General features: G+C 54.1%; 1 protein-coding gene across 9 annotated transcripts in view; it reads left to right on the forward strand.

The window, feature by feature from the left end:
• Window positions 1-23,730, forward strand: part of TCOF1 (treacle ribosome biogenesis factor 1) — a 38,401-nt gene that overhangs the window by 6,517 nt on the left and 8,154 nt on the right. For 5 of the 9 annotated variants that reach the window (XM_057541011.1, XM_057541013.1, XM_057541014.1 and 2 more), the window contains exons 4-18: window positions 1,248-1,321; window positions 2,259-2,445; window positions 3,067-3,140; window positions 4,967-5,194; window positions 6,082-6,264; window positions 6,488-6,715; window positions 6,892-7,098; window positions 7,254-7,436; window positions 7,567-7,821; window positions 7,911-8,108; window positions 13,940-14,077; window positions 14,270-14,455; window positions 14,583-14,789; window positions 21,717-21,900; window positions 23,069-23,205. In XM_057541011.1, coding sequence (XP_057396994.1) covers window positions 1,248-1,321; window positions 2,259-2,445; window positions 3,067-3,140; window positions 4,967-5,194; window positions 6,082-6,264; window positions 6,488-6,715; window positions 6,892-7,098; window positions 7,254-7,436; window positions 7,567-7,821; window positions 7,911-8,108; window positions 13,940-14,077; window positions 14,270-14,455; window positions 14,583-14,789; window positions 21,717-21,900; window positions 23,069-23,205 — 2,669 coding nt within the window. Of the gene's footprint in view, window positions 1-1,247; window positions 1,322-2,258; window positions 2,446-3,066; window positions 3,141-4,966; window positions 5,195-6,081; window positions 6,265-6,487; window positions 6,716-6,891; window positions 7,099-7,253; window positions 7,437-7,566; window positions 7,822-7,910; window positions 8,109-13,939; window positions 14,078-14,269; window positions 14,456-14,582; window positions 14,790-14,956; window positions 15,079-21,716; window positions 21,901-23,068; window positions 23,206-23,730 lie in introns of those variants that run through there. The other 4 variants (XM_057541019.1, XM_057541017.1, XM_057541020.1 and 1 more) reach the window with 4 other exon arrangements.

Consider the following 23,730-nt stretch of genomic DNA (forward strand, 5'->3'; position numbering starts at 1 on the left):
TCTTCCATTTATTTTTCCTGAACATGTTTTTTCAGATACTTGAGATCATACTAAATATGCATTTTATACCTTGCTTACTCTTTTAAAATTATAATGCAAAACAGGTTCACTGTGAACTGTACAAAAGCATACAGAAGAAAAGTGGGAGGTTTCCTGTTCCCCTCGCCTGCTCCCCTTCCACTCCCTAAATGTATCTCCTGGAGGGTAGCCTTACAATGCTCTCCTTTGTATATGAAATCATACAGATAGACATCCATACTTGCCTACATCCATACCTACACACTATTTAAAACAAAAATTGTAAAATTTCCTACTGACGGGCTACTTGATATTAATAAATTTTTAAAGCTGTAATAATGGAATTATAATTATACTTTTTAAGAGTCCTCATTGAGAGAAACATGCTGAAATATCTGTGGGCAACATGATACGATGTCTGGTGTTTTCTTCAGAATAATACTCAGCAGGGAAGGGCGAATGGGGGGACAGTTGAAATAAGATTGGCCACAAGTTGATAATGGTTGGAGCAGGGTGGTTTTATACACTTTCTCTCTACTTAGGAACGGGCTTAAAATTTTCTGTAATTAAAAATAGAGATGGAATTAAATGTCAGGAAAAGAATTAGATCATATCATTCATTTCAACAACATCCTGTTTATTTCACAGCATACATTAGAAATCTTTCCCTAATCTGAGCTCTAAGGAGACGATACCCCGGTGTAAAAGCAACAAGAATCTGGAAATCTGGAAAACCCCTAACAGGGTCCCGGTCTCATGGTTCAGCTACTCCTCCACTGAGAAACCGCTTAATTCAAGCAGCTTTCTCTGTGGACCTGGGGCTGCCTGACCTGCCCCTGTACTGCTGAGTGACGTTAGGGCTGCGTTGTGGCAGGTAGCCTGTGGGAATGGCACCCCTGGAGTTATGCGGGGCCTCCGGGGTAGTATGCGGCAGGACTAGGAGCCAATCCCTTTTCCTCTGGGGGCTTCAGCATCTCGTGCCACCAGGGAATTGGGACCCCATCGGGGATGCAGACACATGGCTTTCATGTCGTCACTCTCCTCTCTTGCTCCTGGGGGATGTGGCTGATGCACCACCGAGCTCTTTCCCGGTCCAGGCTTAGCCTCAGATCTCATGCCAGCCCCAGGCAGCCATACCAGTTGAATTATTAGGTGACCTGAGCCTGTTTGCCGCTCACCCATGAGAAGATGCTCATCTGGCTCACCCAACCAGTGTTTTTGTCTTGCAGTCCCGGCACTAGCATCTACCAACTCCTCAGCCACGGGGAAGGTTTTGCCTTCAGGTGTGAAAGAAAAAGCCAAGGTGAGTGAGACCACCTTCCAAGCTGTCGCCCGTGGGAGTTGAAGTGCCCTGTAGGACACAGTCCCCTGTGTCAGAGAAGGATAGGGTTGTGGGTAATTGCCCAACTTGGATTCAGATCTCAGCCTCAGTCGCAGTGTGGTTGTGGTCTGTCCCTTCACCTCTGTGGGCCTCAGTTTTTTTTTTCTGTAAGATGGGGATAACGCCTACCGCCATGGGCCACTGGGCACATTACACACCTGGAAGAGACAGTTCCTTTCCTCCTCCGGCCCCGCATTCACCTGTTCACTCAGCAAATCGTTACGAATACAGTTATGTTCCAGGCACTGCACAAGGCAGTGGAGACACCAGAGCAAATAAGACACTTGTGGCTCTGAAAGCTTGAGAAGCATTTTTTTGTTTCTTTTTTTTTGGTTTTTTTTGGCCGTGCTGGGGGGCTTGTGGGCTCTTAGTGCCCCGACCAGGGGTGGAACCCGTGCCCCCTGCAGTGGAAGTGTGGAGTCCTAACCACAGGACCACCAGGGAAGTCCCTCAAGAATCACTTTCTAGGCTGGAAACTACTTGGAAACTAGAATATCCTTTTTTGGTCATCCACAAAGCAGTGTCACAGACATGTAAAGGATTATGTCCCTGATATTGCCTGTAGCATTAGTAAAAAATACGTAGAAAGAATTATGAGGCCGTGGTAATGTCCACAGCAAAATGCTACTTACCGCTGAGCAAAACTGCTGTGTCTCAAGAACTGTAATTCGGTTCTCTCCACACCTCTGCGAGGGGAGGTACCATTTTTAGCCCCACTTTGAAGATGAAGAAACTGAGGCTTAGGGAGGTAGTGTGCCCAAGCTCACAGGGCTAGGAAGTGGTGGAGCTGGGATCAGATGTGGTCTGTGCCCTCATTTGCCAGGCCATACCCACTGTCTGTCACTCCTGTTCTGTGTAGGCAAAGACCAAGAAAGCCAGCAAGACGGTGAACTCCACGGCACACCCTGCCTCCGGGAAGGCAGTAGCCCACCTCCTCACCAGGAAGTCACCCCAGAAGGCGGCAGGGCCCTCGGCAAATACCATCCTGGTCTCAGAAACTGAGGAGGAGGGCAGTGTCTCGGCCCTCAGAACCACTGCCAAGCCTGGTGAGCGGCCCTGCCCTCTAGGACCAGGCCCCCCGAGTGCGGGCTGAGGAAGCAGACCTGGGCGCTGCTTTGTCAGGCCCTGGGACCTTCTGGAATTCAGGGGGCTGTCTCTATGACAGCGAGGACCCCCACCTCAGGCCATTCCCCCCCCCCCCGGGTGAGGAAGAGTCAGCTGCAGGGACACCTCAGGCTTTGCGGAGGGCGTGTGAGCAGCCGGGGTGGGGTTGGAGCCCTTTCTGGTTTATTGCTCTCAGGTGGGTGCGGGGCCCGCCGCAGAGGCTCAGAGGCTAAGCTGAGAGGCCTGGGCTTGCCTCCGTCTCCCATGTAAAATAGCATCTGCCCTGCCTGCTGCTGTGTGCTGGTGGAAGGAGATCTTCTGAGCTGTCAGCTCCTGGCGCTCATGTGTTAGGACCTAATATCATAGGCCTTACCGGGGCCTCAGAGCCGCGCAGGAGCACAGGGGGAGTGGCATGCCCCTGGGCTGTGCGCCTTCCAGAGAGCGCGGAGCTGCGGCGGGAGGAGGAGCGCTCGCACCTGGCCCTGAGTAGCTGGTGTGGAGGGTGCCGGCGAGGGGCAGGCGGGTCTGGAAAGGCCCTCAGTTCCTCCTTGTTTATTCCTCAGGAATGGCCGCCGCCAGCCAGGCCGCCAGCTCCAGCGAGGACACCTCCAGCTCGAGTGATGAGACGGACGTGGAGGTAATTGCCGCCCATCCTCAGGAGCTGCCCTCTGCAAACCTCTAACCCTCCTGGGGGCCTGGCCGGGGCCTCACCTACCAGGAGCACCGGATCAGTTCAGCAAGGGTGTCAGGGTGACCGGGAGCTGGGAAGGCTGAGACCTGCGGAGGTGGGGAGCCAGGCGCTGCTCACTGCTCTCTAGGCAGGCGAAGGCGTGGGGCTGGGGGGAAGAGACGCCATCCTGCCTGTGAGGTGGGGGGAAGCCTTCCTGGGAGAGGCGGCCCTGGACCACGGCCTTGACGCACAGGAGGCTTCACGGGGAGGGAGGTGGGGGGAGGGGTGTTCGAGTGGGAAGAACTGCACGAGCAAAGGCCACGGGGCAGGAGCGTGGCTGTCCGGGTGACTGGGGTGTGGGGTGAGGCTGCTGAGGGGGCTCTGGGCCTGCTGGTGAATGCCAGGCCTCAGCACCAGCCAGGGGCAGGCAGGTCTTTTAGTCTGTGGCCGTGTCTATTCTGTGAACCGTGACCTGGGAGGAGTCCCCGCAGGTTATTCCTTATTGTGCACCTTCCAAACGCCAGGCCTTGGGGAAACAGTGGTAAGCAGGATGGGTGGGATTCCTGCTGCCGTGGGGAAGTGGAGGGGTCCCTCAGAAATTTAACTGCTGTGGTGATGGTTACTATGAAAGGGAAACGTGGAGAGCTCTGAGGCGTAGTAATAGGAATGTGACGCAGGCAGAGGGACAGCATGGGCAGAGGCAGACACAAAACGAGTTTGGTGCTTTTAAGCAACGGTGATCTGCAATTTCATCAATGAGGCGGAAAGTGATACAAGGTGAGGTCAGTAGGCAGGGGCCAGATCCATGCCTGACCAAGAGGACTGCTGAGAGGAATTTGGGTTTTATTCTGGAGACTGTGAGAAGCCACTGCACGGCTACAGTCACAGCGGTAAGATGGCCTGACTTACGGTTCGGGAAGATCGCTGGTTGTGGCCTGGATCGGAGGACAGTGCTGAATAAACATAATGAGGTGGTTGAGGGGCTGTTGGAGTAGTGCTGGCAGGAGATGCTGGTGCTTGGCGCCAGGACACCCAGGGGAAAGGTGTTGCAGAGGGAGAAGAGTAGGATGCAGGGATGGATTGGCCTGGCACCCACGGTGCTTCCTACCTTGCCTTCCTGCCTTAACCAGTCACCCACGAAGGTGGAGACCTTGCTCCCAGCTACCCCGGGCCTAGCTGTGGGCTGCTCCCCACATTCCGTCCCACCTTCGGGCCCTAGTTACAGCCAGCCATAAGGACGCCCTGGGCTCCCATCCCCCAGGCCCTGCCAAGGGAATGAGCGACACTCCTGGCCCTGGGAAACCAGCAGCCAAACACATAGCTTCAGTGGGCCAGAGCCCAGAGAGGGAAGGAATGTACCCCAGGAATCTCAGCAAGCCAGTGCCAAGACTGGAGTTCAGATCCTAGCCTCCTGGCCCGTGGGGTGGCCACCATGACGAGATACTGTAGCTGGAGGGACAGACAATCATGAGCTGTCCTGGCTGAGAGTGGCTGCCCCTCTGCTGGGCCCTGTGTGCCAGGTGGGAGACGAGCATCGTGGTTGAGAGCTCCGCCCCCAGAGCCATATAGACATGGGTTCAAGTCACAGCTCTGCCCCTCCGTATTGGTGTTGAGTGGTTTAACCTCTCTGAGCCTTTTGTCCTGTACTGGAAAACAGGTGTAAAGACAGTATCTGTCTTAGGGAGTTGTTTGAGAACCAGATGACATTAGGAAAGAGCTTTACAAACTATGAAGCATCTTATACTCCTCACGGGTGGAGAGGATTATTCTCTGATTCCATCCTCTTGTTCCAGGTGAAACCTGCAGTAAAACCACCACAGGTCAAAGCCTCAGCAGCTGTGGCCAAGGAGTCTCCAAGGAGAAGGGCAGCCCCGACCCCAGGGAAGGCGGGATGTGTGACACCCCAAGTCAGAGGGGGTGCCATGACCCCGGCCAGCAGGGCCAAGAAGCCAGAAGAGGTCTCAGAGAGCAGCGAGGACTCCGAGAGTGAGGAGGGGGCCCTTGCGGGGACACCCCGCCAGGTGAGGCCCAAGGGAGGCCTGCTCCTCGGGGTTCCCTGGTTCCCTGGCCCCGAGACTGGTGGAGTAACTGTGTAATGAGCACCTTCCCTGCCAGAGGAGACTCGCCGTGGAGTCTGGGGAGAGGGAGGCGGGGCTATGGGAGTTGAAGGGCAAGGGCACCTGGTTTTGCTCCAGCCGCTTCTGGAAATGGCCCTTCCTGTCCAAGCACTGGCCTGGAATGGCTGCTTCCCAAAGGGCAGGTGCTGCACCCCACCCAGTCAGTAACCACTCCCTTCACCCCAGTTTCCCTGTCTAGTAAATGGGCTGCTGTCCTTGTCCCAGCTAGTCCTGCTGTGAAGGGGCTTGAGAAGTTTTAATTACCTGGTCCTCTGGCTTCTCAGGCCAAATCATGGCTTGTTAGCAGACGGGAATCCGCATCCATTCCAGCTGCTGGGACCCCCTTCTCCTCGCTTGGGTAGTCGCAGCTGCAGCTGGGCATGTCCTAAGGGAAAGCCAGAGAGGCTGGGAAGCTGTTGGAATCAGAGAGCAGGGAGGAATAGGGGTCAGACAGGTGGTCAAAGGCCCCTGGGAGCCCTGAGCCTGCCCACCCTGGGGCAGGGCCATCATGGAGAACTGCTATAAGGAATTGGCATCTGTCTGGGACCCAGGGGATGAGGCGGTAGTGGTAGTGGTAGTGAAATGGGCAGGGGGTGTGAAGGCCCCGGGAATGAAGAGGTATGGCCATACTGGCTGGTCGGCCATACCGGCTGGAGCACCGGTCAAGGTGGCGAGTGCGGAGAGAAGCAGGGGGTCTCGTGAGCCTCACTAAGGCCTCGAGCCTTATTCTTAAGGTGTCACGAGGGGATTTTCAGAAGGAGGGGAGCAAACTGCACTTTCTCTTTTACTAGGTGAAGGCCTCCGAGAAAACTGTCCAGGTCAGAGCTGCCTTGGGTCCTGCCAAGGGGACCCCTGGGAAAGGGGCCACCCCAGCACCCCCTGGGAAGGCAGGGAGGCCAGAGGAGGACTCAGAGAGCAGCAGCGAGGAGTCGGACAGCGAGGAGGAGGCGCCAGCTGCCCAGACTCTGCTGCAGGTGAGGCCTGGGGAGGGAGAGTCCCACAGCCAGCGCCCCATCCCAGGAGGCCTTCTGAGGGCTTGTTCTCCCGCTCTGCATGCGCCCCAGCCATGCTCAGAGCCCTGCGCCGTCTCACCGTGTGGTGTGGTGTCTGCGGTGTCCTTAACCCTGTCCGCTCGCCTGTGTTTCCTCACGCCCACCGTCTGGGCTCCCTCCTCTAATACTGTTTCTCTCGCTCCAGGCAAAGCCCTCAGGGAAGATCCCCCAGGTCAGAGCCACCTCAGCAGCACCTGCCCAGGTGCTTTCCCCTGGGAAAGGGGCCCCTCCAGCACCCCCTGGCAAGGCAGGGCCTGCAGCCATCCAGGCCCAGACCAGGGGGCAGGAGGAGGACTCAGAGAGCAGCAGCGAGGAGTCAGACAGCGAGGGGGAGGCGTCCACAACCGTGCCCCAAACCGCGAGCCTGGCTCAGGTGAGGCTGGAGGGATGCCCGGCCCGGCCCTGTGCATCGCCTGCAGAGACCCTGTGGGCCTCTCCTCCTCTGCACCCAGAACCGCTGCCCTCCATCCGCTCTCCTCACCTCCTGTCTTACCTCACATACATTCCCCCCAAGCCCCCTATCCTGACCCTGTCCTTTGTCACTCCCAGGCAAAGCCCTCGGGAAAAAACTCCCAGGTCAGAGCTGCCTCAGCCACAAGCACGGGGCCCTCAGCGAAGAGTGCTGTCCCAACGCTCCCTCGGAAGGCAAGGGCTGTAGCCGCCCAGGTGGCAAAGTGGGATGCGGACTCCGAGAGCAGCAGCGAGGAGGAGTCGGACAGCGAGGGGGAGGCGCTGAGGGCAGCGGCCTTGGCCCAGGTGAGGCCCCTGCTTGTCAGTCTCTTTGTCTCCGGCTCAGTGCCGGAAGCCCCTCCCCCTCTGCTCACCGTGCCTGTTGACCCTCTCCGTCTCTGTGTCTCTGCACAAAGCCACACTTTGGGTGCTCTCCCCTGAGCCTGTGTGTCTCGCTGCAGGCAAAGTCCTCGGGGAAAGTCCTGCAGGTCAGACCTGCCTCAGGTCCCACCCAGGGCCCCCCTCAGAAGGCCGGGCCTGCAGCCGCCCAGGTCAAGACTGAAAGGTCCAAGGAAGACTCGGAGAGCAGTGAGGAGGAGTCAGACAGTGAGGATGAGGCCCCTGCAGCCAAGACTCCAGCCCAGGTAGCTGCCCCCGCCGGTTCAGCCCCACAGGGAGCGGTGGGGGAGGATGGCAGTGGGGCTCCAGCCCTGAGCGGATGGGGGCTCTGAGTCCAAGATCCTTCTGTAGCTTCTGACTTCTGTGTCCCCTCAGGCGAAATCAGCTGTGAAAACTTCTCAGACCAAGGTCTCCCCAAGGAAGGGCACCCCTATTACACCCGCATCTGCCAAGGCCCCACCAGTGCAAGTAAGCACACCAGCCCCCTGGAAAGCAGGAACGGTGACTTCGCCAACCCGCACAGCATCCCCAGCAGTGGTCAGGGGCACCCAGAGGCCAGAGGAGGACTCTTCAAGCAGCGAGGAGCCGGAGAGTGAGGAGGAGACAGCTCCCGCCGCCTCAGTGGGACAGGTGAGGCGAAGTTTGTTTGGCTGGGGCAGGGCCAGCCCCCACGTGGTCCTTTGGCTCCTGTGACATGCCTCTTTTCCACGTCATTCCAGGTGAAGTCTGTAGGGAAAAGCCTCCCAGTGAAAGCTGCCTCGGCACCCACCAAGGGGCCCTCAGGGGCACGGACCACCCCGGGGCTCGCTGGGAAGGCAGGGCCTGCAGTGGCCCAGGTCAAAGCTGAGGTGCAGGAAGACTCAGAGAGCAGTGAGGAAGAGTCGGACAATGAGGAGGCGGCCTCAACTGCAGCACAGGTGAGACCCGGGGGGAGCCTACCTGCCCCACCCACACCGTTGCCTGGGGTGGGGCTGAGGATGGGCTTACCTAGGCTGCTCTTGCCCCAGGTATGCAGAAGCCTGAGCAGCAGCCTCAGCTCAGCCTCATTCCACACTTTCCACTTGTCTCCTCTGCCCATCAGAGCTCCAGGGTCGAGCTCCGGGGTCTCCTTCATCACCTTTTGAGCTCCCACTGAGATTTCTTTTTACACAAGCTCTGTTAAGTACCCCATCTGCCAGGTGCCAACTTGTCTGGGGCTCCTTTGGCCCTGGCCCTTGGAGTTCCCAGCCTAGATGGGGGGACGTGGACATGTACAGATTATTTCAGCATGGTATGATAGTAGGGTTGAGATGGAGGGTGTGTGCCTAGGCTAGCAGGGCATGGCAGGTGATGGTGTCTAGAGGTTTCTCAGGAGAGAAGACCTCTTGTGAGAAGTGGCATTTAAACTGTGGGCTGAAAGAGTTGACCAGGTGATGTGGAGTGTTCCGGGCAGAGAAACCAGCCTGCACAAAAGCCAGGGGGTGGGAGAGTGCCTGGCTTTGTGAGTTTCCCCAAGCAGAACATTCTGGTGGAATCACTAGGGGAGACCATGTGAATGGCGAATGGTGGGAGGTTTGGGGCCAGGCTGCCTGGGTTCAAGTCCTAGCTCCATGTCCTAGCAAATGAAGTAATCCATTAGGGCCTCTGTTTATTTTTCTGTAAATTGGAAATCAACCTGCACAGAGTTGAGAATTTGATGAGATCTCAGCTGCCACACCCAGCAAAGGGCCTGCACACAGCAAGTTCTCATCCGTCTCCCTGAGGGAGCAGAATCAAGAGTTGCCTTCCAGCCTGGGAGAGTGGAGAGAGGTGAAGATATCTCACTCCCTGCATTCACCCACCCATCATTTATTATTTTTAATTGCCGCTCTTTTTTTCACTAACCACTCAAATTAGTCATTTCTTGTTTCCCTGTACCAAAGCACACATTTTTATGGATTTTTTTTTTTTTGTCCTGATCTCACTATTATCTTGTGGGACCCAAGGTCCTATCATTCCTTTACTGAGATTTTAAACTATTCTTGGCCTTCACAGAGTCTCAGGTCAACAGTCTCCTATCCTGTTTTTCCAAGCTACAGACATATTCCAGACCAATGCCTTAAAAGTTTCAGTGTGCCAATCACTTAAATATCTGTCTTCCCATTTGAGCCTCCCACCTGAAATATGAGACGGTGTTCATTTACTTTGGTTTCTGGAAGAGGAAATTGGAGCATAGAGGAGTTGTTTGGTGACTTGCTCCAGCCCTACCAGTGCCTGCTTCCAAAGCCTTTGCCTTTCCCACTTCCTTCTGCTATATCTTGGCCAAAACTTTTCCAGCCACAGAAATGGTCATACTTTGGGGCCTTACTTTCTCTCAGGTTGAAAAATAGAGCAGCCAGTCCCTCTCTATAGGGGTGTAGCCTTATAGCCTGATGCTCTGTCAGAAGCTACTGCCTTTCCTAGCTTCAAGAGGTCTGAAGAGCTTCTGCTAAAACAAGCAGGGCTGATAGGAGTCTTGTTGGCCACCTTCTTTTGCTCGCCTTCATCTGAAGGATGAGGATAATAACTGCCTCTGTTGTGGTGTTATTATGAGGATTGAAATAATACTTGTATGGCCTCACCCACAAAATGCTGTTCTTTTCTGCTTAGCATTGCTGGGGTCAGAAATGAGTCACAATCTCTAATCTGCTCAGAGACACCCAGCCAGCTCAAAGTAAACCATCCGTTGAGGGAATTGAGGTTCAAAACAAATTAACAGGACTTCCCTGGTGGCGCAGTGGTTGAGAAACTGCCTGCTAACGCAGGGGACACAGGTTCGAGTCCTGGTCCGGGAAGATCCCACATGCCACAGAGCAACTAAGCCCGTGCGCCACAACTACTGAGCTTGCGCTCTAGAGCCCATGAGCCACAACTACTGAGCCTGCGTGCCACAGCTACTGAAGCCTGTGCACCTAGAGCCCGTGCTCCAGAACAAGAGAAGCCACCGCAGTGAGAAGCCTGCACACCGCAACAAAGAGTAGCCCCTGCCCACCACAACTAGAGGAAGCCCGCACGCGGCAACGAAAACCCAATGCAGCCAAAAAATAATAATTAATTAAAAAAAAAAATTAGGGGCTTCCCTGGTGGCGCAGTGGTTGAGAATCTGCCTGCCAATGCAGGGGACACGGGTTCGAGCCCTGGTCTGGGAGGATCCCACATGCCGGGAGCAGCTGGGCCCGTGAGCCACAATTACTGAGCCCACGCGTCTGGAGCCTGTGCTCCGCAACAAGAGAGGCCACGATGGTGGGAGGCCCGCGCACCGCGATGAAGAGTGGTCCCCACTTGCCGCAACTAGAGAAAGCCCTCGCACAGAAACGAAGACTCAACACAGTCATAAATAAATAAATAAAAGAACGTGAATTTCTTTAAAAAAAAAAAAATTAAAGTCAGAGAATCCGTTCTGGAAAACCAAATGTGCCAGAGACTCAGGAAAGAGATGATTCATGACTTAAATATCATAGAAAGACAGCCCTTGTGTGAGAAAGGCAGGAGAGAGATGTTCAGTCAGTGTTTGATGAATGACCAGATAAGTGGTGTGGTGCCTTCTGGGCCTGACCTTGTGATGTATGTTGATCTCATGTCCTGTGACATTGTTACACATGCTTACCAGTTCTAGTGGCTTTTGTAGATTCCTTAGGATTTTCTCTATATGGATCATGTCTGCAAATTAAGGGCAGTTTTACTTTTTTCTTTCTAATCCAGATGGCTTTTCTCTTTCTTGCCTTATTGCACTGTCTAGAACCTCCAGTAAAATGTTGAATAGTAGTGATGAGAGCAGACATCCTTGCCTTGTTTTTAATCTTACTGGTAAAGCATTGTCTTTCACTCTTAAGTGTGATGTTAGCTGTAGGTTTTTCATAGATGCCCTTGATCCGGTTGAGGAAGTTTCCTTCTATTTCTAATTTGTTGAGAGTTCTTATCATGAATTGGAGTTAGGTTTTTATCAAATACTTTTTCTCTGTTGAAGTGATTTTTTTCCCTTTGTTCTGTTAATATGTGTTACATTAGTTGGTTTTCAGGTATTAAATCAATGTTTCATTCTTGGGATAAATCCATCTTGGTCATAGTGTATATTCCTTTTTATTTGTTGCTGGATTTGGTTTGCAAATCACTTGTTAAGGATTTTTGTGTCTGTGTTCATAAAGAATATTGGTCTGTAGATATCATGTGATATCTTTGCTTGGCTTTGGTATTGAGTGATACTACCTCATAAAATTAGTTGGGTAGTATTTTCTGCTCTGTTTTCTAAGAGTTTGTGTTGGATTGGTATTATTTCTTTCTTAATAGAATTCATCAGTCAAGCCAACTGGGCCTGGGCTTTTTGCTTGTGTGTGTGTGGGGGGGGATTTTTAGTTACTAAGTCAATTTCTCTAATTGATATTGGTATATTCAGATTTTATTATTCTTGAATCAGTTTATATTTTGTACCTGTTAATAATTCTGTGCACAGGGCTTCCCTGGTGGCGCAGTGGTTGAGAATCTGCCTGCTAATGCAGGAAACACGGGTTCGAGCCCTGGTCTGGGAAGATCCCACATGCCGTGGAGCAACTAGGCCCGTGAGCCACAACTACTGAGCCTGCGCGTCTGGAGCCTGTGCTCCGCAACAAGAGAGGCCACAATAGTGAGAGGCCCGCGCACCGCGATGAAGAGTGGCCCCCACTTGCCACAACTGGAGAAAGCCCTAGCACAGAAACGAAGACCCAACATAGCAATCAATCAATCAATCAATAAAGAAATCTTAAAAAAATAATAATAATAATTCTGTGCACAGTTAATACTTTGTGCCTTTCTAGAAACTTGTCCGTTTTCATCTCAGTTGTCTAATTGGTTAACATAAATTTGTTCATAATATTCCCCTATAATCCTTTTAATATCTATAGGGTCTGTAGTGATGTCTTGCTTTCTTTCCTAATTTTTGGTAATTTGTGTCTTCTGTCCTATTCTTGGTAAGTTTAGCTAAAGACTTATCAATTTCATTCTTTTCAAAGAAACAACTTTTGGCTTCATTGATTTTTCTGTATCATTTTCCTGTTTTCTGTTTCATTAATTTCCACTGTGATCTTTATTATTTCTGTCCTTACTTTGAGTTTGATTTGCTCTTCTTTTTCTAGCCTCTTAAGGTAGAATCTTAGTTTTTTTTTCTTTTCTTTTTTTATATTTATTTATTTTGGCTGTGTTGGGTTTTCATTGCTGGGCACGGGCTTTCTGTAGTTGCGGTGAGCAAGGGCTACTCTTCGTTGTGGTGTGTGGGCTTCTCATTGCGGTGGCTTCTCTTGTTGTGGAGCATGGGCTCTAGGTGTGCGGGCTTCAGTAGTTGTGGCACGTGGGCTCCAGTAGTTGTGGCTCGCGGGCTCTAGAGCGCAGGCTCAGTACTTGTGGCGCACGGTCTTCGTTGCTCCGCGGCATGTGGGATCTTCCCAGACCAGGGCTCGAACCCATGTCCCCTGCATTGGCAGGTGGATTCTTAACCACTGCGCCACCAGGGAAGTCCCTGGAATCTTAGATTTTTGATTTTAGCTCTTTCTTTCTAATGTAAACATTTAAAGCTATAAATTTCCTTCTGAGGACTGCATTAGCTTTGTCTCATGAATTTTGAAATGTTGTATTTTTTAATTTTTATTCTTTGTATTATTAAGAAGTGGCTTAACTTCCAAATATATGGAATTACACAGATTTCTTTTTGTTGTTGATTCCTGATTTAATCCTGTGTGGCTGGAGAATATATTTTGTATGATTTCAGTTCTTTTAAACTTTTAAGACTTGTTAGGTCAACTTAGACTTGGTTTCTTTTGTTTTGTTTTTGTAAGTCTATGTAAAAAACATTACTCCCCTCTGGATGACTTGAGTTCTGTGCTGCTAACCACCTTAGCCTTAGTCATACATAGTCCATGCTTTAGAGAATTTTCTTTCTTCAATTCATGACTGATAATTTCACTTGGTCCCATGTGAATGAGGGAAGCTGGGTTGTAGGGCATATCACTGTTCAGATGACATCTCTGAAGGAGACAGGGGCCTTGAGATGATGCCAAATTCCTCATCCGATTTCACATTAGCAAGGCTTGCTTTCACACTCTTATCAAGGATTTTGCTCTTTGTTGCTCTTATGTCTATAGTTCTGTTTATAGACCCTGACAAGCTTTTAGGGGATTCCTTGAATATCAGTTTAGATTAGGTTAAGCTGAAGAAAACCTCAAACAACAGTGGTTTTCCTTTTTGTTCTGCCATCCTGAGTACTTGGCTCCCATCTCATAGACTAAGATGGCTGCTTGAGCTCCAGCTGTTACCTCAGCATTCCAGGCAGCAGAGAGGAAGAAGACACATTTCCTACATGTGTAAGAAAGTCAAATGTATGCTTGACTTACATCCATTAGCCAGAAGTTAATCACATGGCCACCTAGCTAAAAGGGAGCCTGGAAAACACCTTTGCTCTGGGTAGTCTTATACTTAGCTAACAGTAAGAAAAGTTCTCACAGTAATAAGTTTGAGTGCTTATTGTGTGCCAGGCGCTGTGTTAAACACTGGGAATCTCCCATTTAATCCTCACCCTCCCTATGGGTAGGCCTCATTTATTCCCATTTTATAGAGGAGGAAACTGAGGCCCAGTGAGGTCAAATGATTTGCCCAGTTTCACACAGCTATTACTGGAGGAACCAGAATCCGGACTCAGGCATCTGACTCCAGAATCGGCATTCTTGGCTACCTGCTCTATTGCATCTCACCCCCTTTCCGTAATTCCCTTTTCTCCTTCCAGGTGAAGACCTCAGTGAAAACCCCTCAGACCAAAGCCAACCCAGCTGCCACCAGAGTGGCTTCAGCCAAAGGGGCAGCATCAGCTCCTGGAAAAGGGGTTTCTGCAGCTGCTCAAGCCAAACTGGGGTCCCCAGCCAAGGCAAGTAGGAGCAGTGCCAAAAGAGGTGCCGGGGTGGGATGGAGAGGAGGCCAAGCAGTGGCCCCGGCCTGGACAAGGGTCCTGCACAGGCGGGAGTGATCTCCCCACAGCCATGCCCTGGGTGGGGCTTCACTTAAGGGGAACTGCGCTTTCCTCTTCCTTCCCCAATACTGTTCCCTCCTCATGATTCAGGTAAAGCCACCAGCAAGAGCCCCCCAGAGCAGTGCCGTCTCGGGCAGGGGCCAGGTGTCTGTGCCGGCTGTGGGGAAGGCACTGGCTGCAGCAGCCCAGGCCCAGCTGGGGCCGGTCAGGGGCCCACAGGAGGACTCGGAGAGCAGTGAGGAGGAGTTGGACAGTGAGGGGGAGGCGCCCGCTCAGGTGAGGCCCGGGAGGGCAGAGAGCAGCCCTGTGCTTCCCCTCTGTGCCAGGAGCCGCCCACAGCACAGCTACACATGCCCCATGCATCTCCCGTCTCCCTTCCCTGACTCCGCTTCTCTCACTCCAGGCGAAGCCCTCAGGGAAGACCCCCCAGGTCAGAACTGCCTCAGCCTCCACCAAGGGGTCCCCCAGGAAAGGGGCGGCCCCAGCACCCCCTGGGAAGGCAGGACCCCCAGCCGCCCAGGCCGGGAAGCGGGAAGAGGACTCGGAGAGCAGCAGCGAGGAGGAGTCAGACAGTGACGGGGAGACGCCGGCAGCTGTGCCCCCAGCCCAGGTGAGGCCTCATGAGGAAGCAGCTACAGTGCCAGGCCTCTGAGCCACCGCCACCTACTCTTGCATCAGAACGTGGGTTCAGGGCCAGGTGAAGAAGGAATTAAGACCAGATTAAGGCTCTGACCCCAGGATCCTTTCCCCCAGCTGCTGTCCCCCATGTCTCCTTAGGTGAAACCTGCTGTAGAAACCCCCTAACCAAGGCCTCCCTGACGAAAGGTGTCCTATGCACTCCCATATCTACCAAGGCCTCCACAGCACGAGTGGGCACACCAGCCCCATGGAATGCTAGGCCAGCAACTCCCGCCAAGCCCCCAAAGATGTCACAGACGGCCATGAGGAGGCTTGGACTGTGATGCAGGTACCATGAGGCCCTGGGAAGCTGGAGGAAGTCACATCCCTCACCTGGGCCTGGGGCCTCCTGTAGGCATGTGTATCTCTCAAGGAGAGCTCTTCTAGCTTAACGTGAAGCCTGGGGAGTGGGGAGAGGGAAGGAATGAGCAACCGACTTTTATCTTGACCGTTTTCCCTCTGTCTGCTTGCACAGAAGAAGTTCAGGGTGACAAACTCCAGGACTCGCAGGGCTCAGACGTGTGATGGAAACGACGGGCTCAGGCCTAGTAGAGGTGATAGATGGCAACTGACATGGAGCCTTGGTGTCAGGAGAGACAGTAGGGAGTGGTGGCAACCAGTACAAACTGGAGAGCCCTTGTCTCATCTAGAAAAGCAGTCCCTGTCAGCTCCAGCCAGTTGTGGCCTGGTGGAGATGGACCCTTTGTGAGGCCAGATCTTCCATTTCTTTTTTTTATTATTATTTATTTATTTATTCATTTATTTTTGGCTGCATTGGGTCTTCATTGCTGGGCGCACGCGGGCTTTCTCTAGTTGCGGAGAGCAGGGGCTACTCTTCATTGGGGTGCGCGGGCTTCTCATTGTGGTGGCTTCTCGTTGCGAAGCACGGGCTCTAGACACACAGGCTTCAGTAGTTGTGGCGCACAGGCCTAGCTGCTCCACGGCATGTCAGATCCTCCTGGACGAGGGTTTGAACCCATGTCCCCTGCATTGACAGGCAGATTCCCAACCACTGCGCCACGAGGGAAGTCCCTGTAAAGTTTTAAACAGGTTATTGTATCAGTCGGGACATCCTAATCTGCAGGAGAAAACAAGAGCTACTTCACAAGCGCTTAGATGCTAAGGGGATTGGTTATCTCAGTGCACGATGTTTCAGGGTAAGGTGTCTGTAAAGGTCGTTCCTTCAGCTCAGCATCATCTGTCCTTCAGCTCAACATCATCAGTGACTCAGATTTCTTCCGTCTCTATGCCTCATGTGCCTCATTGTCACAGCAGGGCTGCAGCATCTCCTAAAGAGCTAGGAAATCCCCCAGTTGACTTACCCTCCCCTTGTCTCCTTGACCAGATCTAAGGCATGTGCCCTGCCCGCCCCCTGCCACCCCCCAAAAAAGTCACTCACTGATGAGAGGCCTGCAGTTCCTGTGATTGGCTAGGAGAAGTAGCCACCCTCTCCAAAGCCTGTGGTGGGGACCCCCAGAACAGAGTCAGGGTTCTATGAGCAAGGAAGCCATGGGGGCGTGGCTGTTGCAGTGTGCATTGTAGTTGATTCATTTTAAAAATTGGGAAATACACAAATCAGGATCTTCTAGCTTTTCTTAAGAAATTGAGGCTCAGGCAACATGAGTCCTGCTTTTCTGAGTGGTGAAAGTGGGGCCTTCGCACCAGTAGGGAGGCCCAGAGCTGCCCTCTGCACCTGCCTGGGCTCCCCTGAGCTGGTCACCGCCAGCACCTTGCTGATTAGTCACTGCTCTCTGAGTCGTCCTCTGGCTCCTGACGGCTCTTCCCAGCCAGCCCACCCCCCTCATTTATGCCTGGTCCGGCAGGAGGGGATAACAGCCGCTCGGAACACTCAGCCAACTCCTGCTTTTAGCTGGAGGTGTGACAGCCAGATGTGAGCTGTGCTGGGGCCACTGGCCCCACCCCTGCCACCTTGTCCCGGGCCACTGTCACCTCTTATTCCAATGCCCGGCCAACAGCACGCCAGCCCTCAGGTTTTAGTGATGTCTGACTCACACATCCCTTTCACGTTCAGAGTCAGCTCTGTAGGAAGGATAGACAGAGTGGAGACCTGTGTTCCCAGTGGCTGTGAGGCATGCCGGGCCAGCAGCTGTGCCCCCCGTGTGTATATAGGGGGGTCATGCTATCTTCCCCGGAGACTGAGGGTCGTTGCTCGCTGGCCGTGGTTTCCCCACCCCAGCCTCTCAGTGGTGCTGCCCCTCGGCTAACAAATGTCCCCTCACCCACCATATGCTTGTCCCGTCAGAAGGAGGGTAACTCCAAAACTGCCAGAAGCAAGACCCTGGCCCCAGCGTCCCCGGAGAAGAAGGCAGAGGGGTCCTCAGCCAGCAGTGATGAGCTGCCAGCGAGACAGGTCGGCCAGGCCTTGTCTCTGAGGACACTCAGGCTCAGAGCTGGGTGGTGGGCCCGGGCGCGGGAGCATATCTGTCCCACTTAAATAGCACTTCCCAGTTTCCTGAGCTCTCTCCTCTGTTTCAGCACCTTCATCCTCACAATAACCCTGGGAGGCAGGCAGCAGAGCCAGACGGTGTAGGGTCAGGGCCGGCTCCCCCGCCCTCCGGCTCCAGGGCCCCGGCTCGCCTGAACCACGCTGAGGCCCGGCTGTTTCAGCTGTGAACAGGCAGGGTGGCAGTCCTGCTTCCCCGCTCTGCATGCTGGCGCAGGTACACAGCGTGCCGCCCGACGGGGAGGGCCTGTAAACGCAGGAGGGCACGTGGTGGTGCATCGGGAGTCAAGGCCCAACAACTTGAAGGGATTTCCCCAGACTCCTATGACCCATAAGGAGCCAAGGAAGGGGCAGACGCTGATACCCCTGCTTCCTGTTGGGAACCGGGAGCCTTCTCTGCAGGGCCTGTCAGAACCCCACAGGCCTGGTCCCAGACCGCACTCACGCACCTGCGGCCCATCCTCACACGCTGCCAGCCGTCCTCCCCTGACTCTACCCCTGAGGACGGGACCAAGCCCACCTTGTCTGCCCAAATCCAGAGGCCCACTTTCACCTGGCAGGTGTCTGAGCTTCTGTGTGAACCCCAGGCCTTGCCTGCAGCTGGCACTGCCCTTTGTCCTCCTCTAGCCCCAAGTTCCTAGAAGCTTCTGCCAGGCCCTTCAGAGATGCTGGAGCCCGCAACCTCCAGACCAGTGGGTCTCCTTAACCAGCTCCCCTTAAGGACTTTCCTGGTGATCCAGTGGTTAAGACTCTGCGCTTCCAATGCAAGGGGCACAGGTTCCATCCCTGGTCGGGGAAGTTCGGCATGCCACGCGGTGCAGCCGAAAAAAAACCAGCTCCCCTTAGATATCATACCACGTGCTAATCAGTCCATCGGTAGAGTCAGATGCCATTTGCACACCCCCAGTGCTGGGGTGCTCACTGCCTTTCTCTCCTTAATAGCCTAGATTAGAAAAATAACCATAAGCAACTCCGTCTACCATTGGTCACTTCCTGAGTGCCAAGGACTGTGCTAGGCCCCATACTTTCATTGTTCTGTTTAATCCCCACAACAGACCTATGAGGATAGGTGCTTCTTTTATTCCCATTTTGAGGAGGAAGGAATGAGGCCCAGAGAAGTTGGGTGAGCTGCCCTGGTGTCACAGGGCTGTAGCAAGGGGACAGACCCGGTGTTTGAACCCAGGCTGTCCGCTCCCTGGCACTACCCCGACCCTCCCCTCTCCGTGGCAGGAAAGAAGCAGGGCTTGGACACTGCCCTCTGGCTCTCTGTGGAGCTCTTTGGAGGCTGCCCCCTTCTCTGAGCAGGATCGAAACAGCTGGGAGGGAGGGGGCCGCTTCGCCCTTCTCTGCGGGGGTGGCCTAACACAATTAATATGAACATCATGCTTAAACTGAGCCATTTAATTGGTACGTTAGTCCTCAGTATTCTGGAGTCCCTATTAAAAAAGAGGAAAGAAAAAAGTCAGCACTTTGTGCGTTCCCCGGGAGGATTCAGGGAAGACGGCACAGCTCGGGGAAGCTGCAGCCTCCTCCTAACTGGGGGGTTTTTATCTCCTTAATCCCCAGCTCACTAATTATGATTATTATCGTTATTATGTGTTTATCAGGCACTTCTCTGTTGACGAGTTTCACTGTTTTTATTATTAGCCCGTCCATGTGGGAAAGGGATTGATCCCAGGGTGGTGGGCAGAGCCCCAGGCTGGGAGGCAGAGAGGGGATGTGGTCCATTCCCAGGCCCCCTCACCGTGCCTCACCATCCCCCCATGCAGGGGATGGGGCCTGCCCCCTTGCTCTGACGGGCACCTCAGGGGGTGGTCCGTGGCTCAGCCCTGCTGTGCTGGCATTAACCCCAGGCCAGGGTCTGTGCTGGGGCCTGGGGTAAGTACCAAATTAAAAAGACAAGGCCCTGCCTTCAGAGTTCCAGGTTGAGTCAGAAAGAAAGAAGAGTCCTGTAAGAAGCTAAATGAGGGTGTTAAATCAGAGGCTTAGCATGGTTGGTCCTGGAAGGAGTTCCTGTCTGGTGCCTGGAGGACTAGCTTCCAGCCCTGGCTCTGATACCAGCTTGCTGGTCACCCTGGGTAGGGCCACTTGCCCTCGCTGAGCTTCAGCCTTCTCAACCCCTGGGGTGAGATTCCCTGGGGGCTGGTGAACCGTGGAGGCTCCAGGCCACATCCCTGGGAGTGGGATTTCTCATCTCCCTGGGGCGGAGTGGGCCCAGGATCTGCTAACCAGTCCCAGGCAGTTCTGGGAGAGGCTGTGGAGAAGTGCTGCCATCCAGAGCTCGGGTGCCTTCATGGCCTTGGGGTCAGCAGCCTGGGCCAGTCCGCCCGACCCCTGCTCTGCCCCAGACTGGAACGAGGGCACTCTTGTGATGCGCTCAGCTGTGACTTCTAGAAGGCCCCCGGGTTTGGTCCTACAGACGTCAGACCCTGTAGTAGGAAAGGAGTGCCTGCATTCCCTCTGGGCCCTCACTGCCCAGCACCTACACGGGGTGTCCAGCCAGATGTTCGGGCTGCTTCCATTTCCAGTGCGTCTTTTCTGACGTACCCCAGAAAGAAGGCCCGTGTCACCCCTGTGTGTACTGGGCAGACCAGAGGCCCTCCGGTGAGTGAGCCCAGGCTGGGGTTACTAATAGCCCTTTCAACAGGTGGGAGAGTGAGGCCCATGAAGCTCAGGGGCTGGGCCACAAGGTGAGGTCGTGGCAGAGGTGGGATCAGAAGTGCATCCCACATACCCCTGGGCAGCACAGCCCTCCTTCTGAAGCCTCCTCCCCAGTCCAGGGCTCAGCCAGGGTCCCCCTCGTGCCCCGCCCCCCAAAGCCAGGCCCCCTGCCCAGCCCCCAGCCCGGGGGAGGGAGGGGTGCACGGCGTGGGCAGGTGGAACAGGGCGGAGGCTTCTGCTGCGGAGCTGCTTTTAACATCCCAGACGCTATTGTTTGCCTCAGTGGGCTTGCTGCCTCTCTTCGTCCCCGACAATCTGTTCCTCTGTCTTCTCACATATATATAGATCCCCCCTCCCTCAACTGTAAGCCTTCTCCCACTTTACATCTTCTCTCTTTCATCACGTGGGAAGGAAGGCTCTGGAAGTGGTAGATCAGAGCAGCCATGGGGGAGGCCGTTTGGCAGGGGTAGGAAGGGCCCAAGCCCAGCAGAGCTTCCCCCCTTGGGTGGGCCCCTTTCTGCTTTCCTTTTTACTTTACCTCTCCCGCAGCACCCTGGGAGGAGGTGGAGTCAGGCTCGGGAGGTGGTCAGAGACCTGGGTCCCAGGCCGTGGCCGTGGGCAGCTCCCGCCTGCCGCCCTCCTCTCCCCGTGGGGGTGGGGCCAGAACCCAGACCAGACCTGACCTTTGGGGACTGGAAAGTAGGCTCCTCAGATGCCCTTCTGTGCAGTGGGCATATTCACTGGAGCTGTGGTTCCCAGGCGTCCGTAGAACACCAGGTGATGCTGCTTTCTTTCTCTTTGTTTCAGTGTCTCACTGGAAAATGCAAAGCATGCCCACAGATAGAACAGTGTACAGAGCCCCCAAGTACCACCCCCAGCTTTGGTAGTTCTGAACTTGTGACCAAGCTCGTTTCATCCAAACCTTCAACTCACTTCCCCAACACCACTGAATCCCTCCTTTTTTTTTTTTTTTTTTTTTTTTTAAGCACAATCTCTAAAAAGTTGACCCACCTAGTAGGTGTCCCCATTCCCCAGTTGTCTCATGAATGACGTTTTCTATATCTGGCGTGGTCAAATAGGAGTCCATGGAAGAGCCACACACTGTACTGGGTCCCTTCGGCCTTACTCTGTTGATTTTCCCTGTGCAGTTTATTTGTTGAAGATACTGGGCCGATGTAGCTGGGTTGCTGCGTCCTGGCCGCCCCCTCAGGAGGCGGCATCAGACTCTTGGGCATGGGGGCAACTAGACTGTGAACCACTCCCCGGTGAATCATGTATTACAGCCAGGCTACTGAGGGGGGCGCTGCTCGGAGCGCCCCATGCGGCAGGCGTCTCTCTGAAGTCCGCCAGAGGAGGGAAGCTGGACTGCACATTCTGGCCCTGACTCTGCTTCCGTTGGGCCGTGTGACCTTGGGCAACTCTCCTCCCCTCTCTGGACTTGTGGCTTTCCCATCTGTATGGTGGAGCTAATGCCGCTGACCTCAGGGGTTTATGTGAGGGTCAGATGGGCTCCTGTGAGCTGTGAGGTGCTGTTTGGGGTCTCAGCGGGTACGTGGGCTGGGAGTGAGCTGGGAGTGCCCTGGGCAGCTAGAATGGCCTCTGACTGTGCCCAGCCACCCCAAGCTCTCTGGACCCCTTGCCTTACAAAACCCTCCCCTACCCACCTTCCCCTTCCTCTTCCCCTGGCCAAGCCTTTAATCACTGGGGGGGTGTGTTTTGTTTTTGTTTTTCAAGGTGATTAAAACCCCTCTGATTTTTGTCGACCCTAATCGTAGTCCAGCTGGCCCAGCTGCTACCCCCGCCCAAGCCCAGGCTACAAGCACCCCGAGGAAGGCCCAGGCCTCAGAGAGCACACCCAGGAGCTCCTCTGAGAGTGAGGATGAGGACGTGATCCCCGCTACGCAGTGCTCGACTCCTGGTGAGCACAGGCCCACTGTGCAGGGCTGACTCCCCTGCTGCAACTGCCAGACACACGCACACACACCCGCGTGCACACACACACACCCACTGGGCTGGCTCAGGAGAAGTAGCTGCTGGGGTTTCTCTGTGCTGGCTCCAAAGGGTAGAACCCAGACCAGAGGCTAGAAGCTGCAGGGACCAGGTTTGTAGTATAAGGAAGAGCTTTGTAACAACTGACTGACTGAACATGGAGAGGGCTGTGAGGTAGTGAGCCTTCCGTTCCTGGTGGCATGTAAAGGGGGGGTAGGTAATCCCTAAACAGAGACATGTAGGGAAGGATTCCTGGAGACAGGAACAGATCTGGGATTTCTTTGACTTTTGACAATCTGTGATTCTAACAGTGATAGCAAGAAAATGGTTAATTACTATTATTATTACTAGAACACTTTTTAATGAAGATATTAATACCTGATCTTGGTAGCCTAATTAAGAAATGCAGATTAGCACAAAAGAAAAAACCTCACTTGGAATCCCACTGTCCAGAATAATTACTGTTAACATTTTACAACTATTAACTTTACAAAAACCTAAGATAACGCCATGTGTTTTTAGTGAGACCACACTGTACATACGCTCAGTAATCTTTATTTGGTATGTTGTGACGTTACATATTTACAGCGTGATGCCTGCTGGCTACAGAGTGGTCACTGGGGTGAGATCCCGCAGTTCGCTTAGCCAGCGCCGCGTTGGAGGAAGCTGAGGGTTTTGTTTGGGGTGTTTGGCTGTCATGAACAGTGCTGCAGTGAACGTGTGTAATCGAGCCTCTGCACATGACCAAGGCTGTCCTCAGGAGAGACTGTTTTACATGCGTGGAGAGTCACGTTTGGCTCCAGTGCTCTGCCTGTTGCTCAGGAGGAGTGGCCTGGCCAGCGGCGGGGGCTGAAGGTGGGGAGGGGCCAAGGAGGAGGCCTGGGGTGACAGCCACAGCAGTTGTGTCATCTCCCTGTGATGTGGAGACAGTGGCAGATCCTACCTGGAAGGCTCGGGAGGGGATTTAACGGGCTTCTACCACACAGGCCCCGGGCACCGCGCCAGGTCCCCAGGATGGGCTGAGAGATTGAGTGTTGCTTCTCTGGGGAGGCCACGGGCTCCTGTGCCCTGACACAGCCCCTCCCGCTCCATCTCAGCCATTAGGACCAGCGTGGCGACTGTGCCCACGGCCCACCCCAGGGCAGCCCTCAGAGCCAGCATGGTGGGGGCCGGCAGCAGTGGGGACACCAGTCGGGCGTCTGAAGGCAAGAAACAGGAGACGCCAACCACTCAGGTACCTGACGGGCCGGGGGGCGCTGTGCAGGCTAGCAGGGCTGAGGGGCTCCCTCCTCTGCCCCCACTTCCCCACAGGGCTTCTGGGTGGCACCGCAGTTGCTCTCACCCACGCCCTCGAAGCCACAGCCTTTCCTGGCCTGGCCGTAGCCCTGATCCACGCTCCCAAATTAGCCTTGCGTGATCTGGCACGTGGCGACCAGGAAGAGCCAGCCCTGCTCCTTGAGTCTCTCAGCAGCTTTTTTAGCAATGTCAGGCCTTTGGTTTGTTTTTTCTCTCCCGGTTTGAACAAAAGTTTGCCGTTGTCAGTGTTTGTCATAGTGACCATGAGCGTTCTTCCCAGCCTTCACGGTTTTCAGTGCATTTTTATTTATTTGGTCCTTGCTGAAACTTAAAAACTGGGCAGGGGAGAGTTAATGGCTCATCATTCAAATGATGAAACTGAGCACCACGCCCTCAGCAAGAGGGTCGAGACGTGTCCAGGATCAGGCAGGGTCAGAATCGGGGCTCCTGCCTCCCAATCCAT

This window comes from Balaenoptera acutorostrata, chromosome 2, assembly GCF_949987535.1.
Source record: "Balaenoptera acutorostrata chromosome 2, mBalAcu1.1, whole genome shotgun sequence".
In the NCBI taxonomy this organism is placed as follows: domain Eukaryota; kingdom Metazoa; phylum Chordata; class Mammalia; order Artiodactyla; family Balaenopteridae; genus Balaenoptera; species Balaenoptera acutorostrata.